Source organism: Pezoporus flaviventris, unplaced genomic scaffold (genome assembly GCF_033815535.1).
Source record: "Pezoporus flaviventris isolate CSIRO_AGI_PZ_B2104156 unplaced genomic scaffold, CSIRO_AGI_Pfla_v1 ptg000035l, whole genome shotgun sequence".
In the NCBI taxonomy this organism is placed as follows: domain Eukaryota; kingdom Metazoa; phylum Chordata; class Aves; order Psittaciformes; family Psittacidae; genus Pezoporus; species Pezoporus flaviventris.
In genome coordinates, this window is record NW_026892583.1 from 15,396,435 (window position 1) to 15,403,906 (window position 7,472).

Consider the following 7,472-nt stretch of genomic DNA (forward strand, 5'->3'; position numbering starts at 1 on the left):
CAACAGGCTTTGAATAAAGCCGGCGGGGACTTCCCGGTTAATTCCCCCTAAGGACTGTCAGGAAGTGCTCCCCAGTGGGGCTTTTCAGGGCCTAGGAGCTCATTTAGCCCATCTGTTTATTACAACGACTCCCGACTTAAGGTTATCGTTCAGCACCCACCAAAAAGCGGTTTCTGAAGCTGCGGAAAGGAGGACTTTGTGTCCCGTTGATTCCACATTGTTTTGCCTTGCTTCTGAATAGGATCCCTAAAAAAATGGAAATGAAAAATCCAAAACCAAAAAAAAACCTAAGCCATAAGCAACTACTTCCTGGCAATCGGGAAGGACTCTTTCTAGTATCATCTCTGGTAATTCATCAGTGATGAATAGGTTGTGTACCTCTGAAGAGATACTGTTGGTTCAGGACTCAGAAGGGGCTCCTGAACCGGCTCCTCGCAGCTGGCAGAGCACCAGGTCACTACTGGCAGCCCCGACTGCATCGCAGTTTCCCAGTGTAAAGTGGTGGATGATTCCCCATCCTCATGCGGCTGCCCTGGTATAACCCGGCTCCCTGGAACAGCACCGTGGCTGCTGGAGACGAGGCAGATACCCACCCTCAGTCATGGCTCCAATCCTGTTTCCAAGCCCAAGCTGTGACAGGGAGCTGGACCAGGAGCTGCACTGGCCTGGCTGTGGTGCTGTGGATTTCCACAGGGCACCCAAACAGCAGAGGAGCTCCCTCACAAGAAAAGAGGGACCCCAGTTCCCCAGTAGTCTTCACCTACAGGGAGCAACCTTCAGCAAGGCCTGGAGTCCAGCTCAGTGCCAGGGGCCAGACCAGCCCTAGCACCATGTTTCTAACTCAGCCCCACACATCAGCCTCAGAAGCGTTTAGACACTACACTGCCTCGGGGTATCTAATCCTGCTAATCCTGTTTCTTAACCTTCTCTCAAACATACGAATTGTCCCCATTCCTGCTTTCTGCCGAAAAAGTGCTTTCGTGAGAACCCTCGTCCCCATCCTGGGGGAAGATGTAATATTTTAAGGGCTTTTTTTTTTTTATTTTCATAGACATGAAATAGTTTCCCATACAACTTCTGCCCTCAGTTGCCTGCCTCCCAAAGGAAATGACCCCCAAGAATGCCTTCTTTTCCCAAAGGACCACTTCCCATGGAGAGGGAAAGAAAAAGAAAGGTAGTAAAGAAGAGGAAAATAAGAGGAGGTAAAGAAAAGAAAAAGAGGAGAGAAGAAAAGAGAAAAAAAAAGAAAAGAGAAAAAAAGAAAAGAAGAAAAGAGAAGAAAAGAAAAGAAAAGAGAAAAGAAAAAAAAGAAAAGAAAAAGAAAAGAAAAGAAAAGAAAAGAAAAGAAAAGAAAAGAAAAGAAAAGAAAAGAAAAGAAAAGAAAAGAAAAGAAAAGAAAAGAAAAGAAAAGAAAAGAAAAGAAAAGAAAAGAAGAAAAGAAAAGGAAAAGAAAAGGAAAAAGAAAGGAGAGAGGAGAGGAGAGGAGAGGAGAGGAGAGGAGAGGAGAGGAGAGGAGAGGAGAGGAGAGGAGAGGAGAGGAGAGGAGACAGAAAAGAAGGGAAGGGAAGGGAAGGGAAGGGAAGGGAAGGGAAGGGAAGGGAAAAGATTTTAATTTGTTGGAATTTTCGGTGAAAAGCCTCATGGAAACCAGGGATTTTAAGCAGAACGAAGATGTTATGTTAACACACCTCAGTTTAAACGATTTGGTGCTGTGTGTGATTTACCTGCAAGTAAAGCCAGCAGCCAAATAAATCCCGATGGATCGGAGACTTTAAAATCAGGCCTATAGCTCCACCCTAAAGAAAATTAAAGGTAAAGCTTGGGCGGTAGAGCCTGGCTACCCACAGCCCTGGCCTTGACCAGGGCGATGTACAATGAAGGTCTTTCCTTACCAGTCTGAAAGTAATTAATTTTTTATGAGTTTTCATAAACTTCGTTATTCTGTCATCAAATATGCCAGCCATGGCACGTCGTCTCATCGGTAGTCTAAATAATACACAGAAGGACAAATATTTAATGAATATCTGGTCTGATAGTGGACATTTGGTGAACATCTCTGTTGGTCCAGCAGCGTTCTAAGGACTCTTCAATGCTTTCGACGGTTACCAGTAATTCAAGTGAGGATCCAACTTGCACCCTTTCCCTAAATTAAGAAGATTACAGCTTTAAACATAAGTCTTTCTAGGAAGAAATGGAGTGATTGATAGCTGCTATTTCAATAATTATGGCACTCTTAAAAATAAAAGAGCAAGGACGTGAAGCACATCGCAACATGCTACTAAGCATCACCCGGAGCTCGAGGTACCTCCCGCCGCCAAAGCTCCCGGGTGGCTGGGTGGAGAACGCTCCCCAAAAGCCCGGACCGAAATATAACGGGTGATTCCCCAGGTACCTACTCGAGGAGCTACCTGCACCCCGGCCTTGCCAGCAGCGCTGCCGGCTCGGCTAGCAACACTCCATGAACTCTCACCTCTCTGGCAATCTTGCCCAGACCTCTAATGTGGGGCTTCTTCCCAGAGGTATTTTTTTTAATGCAATACTTAACCACATCAAAGGTTTAAAAAATGTATTCTTACCTCTGCTGCGTTTGGAAACTCCAGCTGGATGAATAATCCCCAGGGACTGAGATTCTCGGTCCCAGGACAGCTGCTAACTGCTGGTATAAAGATGTATAGATCAGCATATTTTTGCTTTAAGGCTCTGTCCGTAGGCCAGAGCGCACACTGTTACACTATTTCGATGCAAGCCGTCGGGACAGTGTGGGTCGCTGGCAGTATTTTTGATCTTTTTTTTTTTTTTAATGTACAGTTTTATTCCTTGCTCTCCTGTGGGTTCACCTCTGCAGGGTTCTGCATCTCTGCTCCTCACGCTACGTGTAGCAAGAGTCAGAGTCGTGACCTGAATTAAGGTAGTTACCACTGCCGGACGTTAATGTCACGAGTAGTGTCGCTATTATATGGGGCGTGGGGGAGAAGAAAAAGGTGGGAAAAGACAGAGGCGAAGCGGACACGACCGATGGCGCTCAGGCTCGCAGTCAGCTCTAATGGGACACAGGGCTGAGCCGGGACGTCTCAGGACCCCGGCCTTCCCCGGGAGCCCTCCCGGCCGCGGTACCGAGTCCTGCGGGGATGAGGGTTTCGCTCCGATCGCAGCTGGGGGCAAAGCCCGGCCCTACGGTAAAGCGGAGGAAAACCTGTCGGGGACCCCGTCACTGATGAAACCCCCGAAGAGGTGGAAAAGGGATGGAGCGGGGGGGGGGCTTGGAGCTGATGTCTCTCGGCATTGCTAGCATAGAACCTCCAGGTCCTTCCCCACCGAGGGAAAAGCACGTCCCCGCTGGGCTGTGCCACTTCCCAGACACAGAGCCCGGCGTTCACAGCTGGAGAGGGCGCAGAGCTGCTGGGGCTGGGCTGATATTCCCTCACGGGTCACCCTTTAAGTGCTTAACACAGGGTTCCAGGGTCCATTGTGGTGTTGCCTTTTCTTTTTGTCCCTCTCCCCTCCCAGCAGAGATTCCAGCATCTCCCCATCCAGGCCGGTTTCTGGGGAACAAAGCCTGGGGACCTGGGGAAAGCCAGCCCCTCGCCCCTTGCTGCTCCTAATGAGGATCATTTCTTTAGCCTACAGTCCCGGCTTTCATTATGGAGCCTGTCTCGGTCCGTTAATGGTCATTAGGCTGCAGCCCAGTAACTCCCCCGCCAGATCATGTGCATGCTAAAAAAAAAAAAAAATAATTCAAATAAGAATAATAAAAAATGTCTTTAGTGATATTAGTCATAATCTCCATCGTCATCATCTGGCCTAAATTAGCTACCCATTAACACAAACATTCCACCCTTCCACCTCTCTAGAAGCAGAGGTTTTTCTCCACCAGTCCCAGTTCTGAATGCTTTGCGAGTTTCGGGGGGCTAGCACCTTGCCTGCCCGGGGATCTCCGTCTTTGTTCCCACTGGCTCAGACCGAGGAGGTTTGGGGAGGTTATTTCTTTTCGAAAATGCTATTTGGGATATTTCGTTGAGCTTTGCTCTGGCAGAGAGGACAGGGATGCGGAGGAAGCTGACCGCAATATTTGTACTTGCTATTTTCCTTTGATATTTTTTCCTCCCCTCTTTTTTCCCTAAGCAGATCGGCAAATCAAACCTGGGTCTGCAAAGTGAAGCCGAAGAGTCTCCCCTTCTATATTTTAACTTTTTTGGAGTGTCTCTGAGCTCGTGAGTTTTGTGTGTGCTTTTATGTCTCCTCAGCTCTGTCGGATTTTATGAAAATGAGCAGTATTGAAAGCTTTTCCATCCCGCTAGCTGTGAGCCTCACATAAATGATGTAAATGGCTCGAAGGGTTTTTTTCAAGTGAACTGTGTAGATCTGTGAAAATAATATCAGGGTTTTCCGTCAGAATGAGCTTAGCACTGTACTGAGGCATACCATAATCTGACCCGACACCTCCGACCATCTGCGCTATCTATCTGCCTTCTGATTTACCAAATCTTCACAAGCAAAAGACAAATTGTACTTGATACTAAAGAAAAGACGCCGAGCCCCAGTCCAGCTCCATTTCTGCGGAGAAATGATTGGAGAAAATGTAAATCTGTTTAATTTCGGTCTGTGGGCAACTAGCAAAGGAGCTTTCTTGAAGAAGGGAAAAAAAGAAAACAAAAATAAAATTAGAAAAAAGAAGGAAAAGAAAAAAAAGGGAAGAAAGACAATAACAAGATATCAAATTAAGAAGGGATTTCTTTGACAAGCGTTCTAGAAAAAAATGTATTGCAAAGAGCAGAAGGGAGAACGTATTGAGCTTAATTCAAAATATATGCTGCCATATATGCTGCCTTTCGGAGTACGGTCCCTAATGTTGCCGGGAATAAACTGCCACCGAGCAGCTAGATTTAGAATAAAAAGTGATTGCCTTCTTGATTTCCCCCCTTCTCGCCAGAAAACAGCTCATACCCTCACCGCTCAGAAAGCGATTTCATCCCCGCCGCGACGGCCGCGGCTTGCCCCTCTCCTCCGAAGGGGCGGATCGGAAAAAATCCGCTGGGAATGATTACTACAAGATGATCAATATTTCAAAAGATTCATGAAATCTGCTTTACGTTGCTGTCCTGACCTACAAATGACTTCTCACTCCCCGCGACTATTCTCGACGTCTATTCAGGACCATTCAGCCGAAAACAATAAGGTTTTAAATGTTAAGATATATGTATAGTTATATAAAGCTTTAGTTGAACGGAGAAGGGCACTGGGCTCTTTGCAGATAATTTCTCGTTTTAACAGAGGCGGACAGTCACCAACAAGGGGAAGGGGGAGAGTTTTTCCTAAATCTTGGCTCTTGCTGCTGTCCTACCGCTGCACTGATTGTAACCGACAGCCTCAGCACCGACACTGTCACTGTTGTGCAGGCGGGTTTTTATCTGGTTTCTCATCTCTGCCTTATGCCCCTCTCCAACCCGCGGTGCTCAGAGCTGTGTGCGTACAGCCCCGGGCCAAAGCCCACAGCTTTTTTATGGAGGATGCAGGGGGTACCGGCCACTCCATCGCGGGGACCGCTCCCTCCAACTTCCTGGCAGCAAACCGCAGCCGGTATCCCCCTTTCCCTGCTCTGCCCCTGCTCTGGCGGTGGCCCCGGGGGAGCGGAAAGGGACAGGACGGGCACTCCGGGAAGCGGGCGGGGAGCGGGCGGGGAGGTGCCGGTGACGGCGGCGCGGGGACTTCCGCCGTGATTGGCAGCGGCTGACAGTGAGTGGCAGCCCCGCCATGGAAACCCGGGAGCCAATCTGCCGAGCCCGGCAGCAAATCAGGCGCTCCCGCAGCAGCGCGGCGGCGGCGCGGAGCCGGCTTGTGCCTTTTCTGGTTTCCTTTTTTTATTATTATTCTTTCCTTTTTTTTTTTTTCTCTTCCTTTTTCTCCCTTCCCTCCCTCCCCGCCCGCCCGCCCTCCCCCCACTCCATCCTCCTCCGCCTCGCCCCTGCCCACCTCCCCCAGTCGCCGGAGCCGCCGAGCGCTCCCCATCGTCTCTCCGTCCTCTTCCGTCCTTCCCGCCGCAACTCCGCCGGCGCCGGAGGAGGCAGAAGCGGAGCGAGGGGCGGGCGCCGGGGCCGCTGCCCTCTTCCCGGTGCGGGCATCGCCGGGGGAGCGCGGAGCGCGGAGCGGAGCCCGGCGCCGCCTCCATGTTCCAGCTGCCCATCCTCAATTTCAGCCCGCAGCAGGTGGCTGGGGTCTGCGAGACCCTGGAGGAGAGCGGGGACATCGAGCGCCTGGGGCGCTTCCTCTGGTCCCTGCCCGTGGCCCCTGCGGCCTGCGAGGCCCTCAACAAGAACGAGTCGGTGCTGAGAGCCCGGGCCATAGTGGCCTTCCACACGGGGAACTACCGGGAGCTCTACCACATCCTGGAGAACCACAAGTTCACCAAGGAGTCTCACTCCAAACTGCAAGCGCTCTGGCTGGAAGCGCATTACCAGGAGGCGGAGAAGCTGCGGGGCCGACCCCTGGGGCCGGTGGACAAGTACCGGGTGAGAAAGAAGTTCCCTCTGCCCCGCACCATCTGGGACGGCGAGCAGAAGACACATTGCTTCAAGGAGCGGACGAGGCATTTGCTGCGGGAGTGGTACCTGCAGGACCCTTATCCCAACCCCAGCAAAAAGCGGGAACTGGCTCAGGCTACGGGACTTACCCCCACGCAAGTGGGCAACTGGTTCAAAAACCGCAGGCAAAGGGACAGGGCGGCAGCCGCTAAGAACAGGTAAGGTGCTGCCAGTCCCGCGGAGGCACAGGCCACCCTCCACCCAGGGAGACTTCTTTCCCCGGGGCCGGGGGTCCGGTGCGATGCGGCCCGGCCCCGGACAGCCCCTCTGTGGGGACGTGAAAACGACCCCGGGAAGTTTCTCCCAGGGAAATGCAGCGAGATAACGTAGGAGCAACGGGAAAACCCGATGGCTTTTTATCTATTTATTTATTTCTAATAGGGGGCTCCCCTTGGCCGCTCGCGGGGAGCGGGACAAGGGCCCTCCCGGCTGGAGGAGCTGCAATGAGCCCGCAGGACCCGCCGGCAGAAGGGCCGCGTTTAGCTGCCGAGCGGGGAGAAGCCCCCCTTCTGAGTTTTGCTTGGACATACAGGAACCTGTTTCATATATGTCCAGCCGGAGCAGGGCCGGCAATGCTCCTTTCAGGCCCTGCTCGTTTGCAGAGAGCCGCCTTGACCTAAATCCCTCTGGAGCCAGCCGGGATCTACTTCTTGGAGGATTTTTCTTCTTTCTCTTCCTTCCTTCCTTCCTTCCTTCCTTCCTTCCTTCCTTCCTTCCTTCCTTCCTTCCTTCCTTCCTTCCTTCCTTCCTTCCTTCCTTCCTTCCTTCCTTCCTTCCTTCCTTCCTTCCTTCCTTCCTCCCTTCCTTCCTTCCTCCCTTCCTTCCTTCCCTTCCTTTTTTCTTTCTTTCTTTCTCTTTCTTTCTTTCTTTCTTTCTTTCTTTCTTTCTTTCTTT

The 7,472-nt window shown here is 51.2% G+C and overlaps 1 protein-coding gene across 1 annotated transcript; it reads left to right on the top strand.

Moving 5' to 3' along the window:
• Window positions 1–5,941: 5,941 nt before the first annotated feature.
• On the top strand, window positions 5,942–6,740 carry SIX6 (SIX homeobox 6). The gene has a single exon (XM_061462758.1). It carries the CDS (start codon window positions 6,165–6,167, stop codon window positions 6,738–6,740), a length of 576 nt encoding a protein of 191 aa, XP_061318742.1. The 5' UTR covers window positions 5,942–6,164.
• Window positions 6,741–7,472: the final 732 nt, after the last annotated feature.

Coding starts and splice junctions, on each gene's coding strand:
- SIX6 (XM_061462758.1), top strand. CDS start 6,165: ATGTTCCAGCTGCCCATCCTCAATTTCAGCCCGCAGCAGGTGGCTGGG.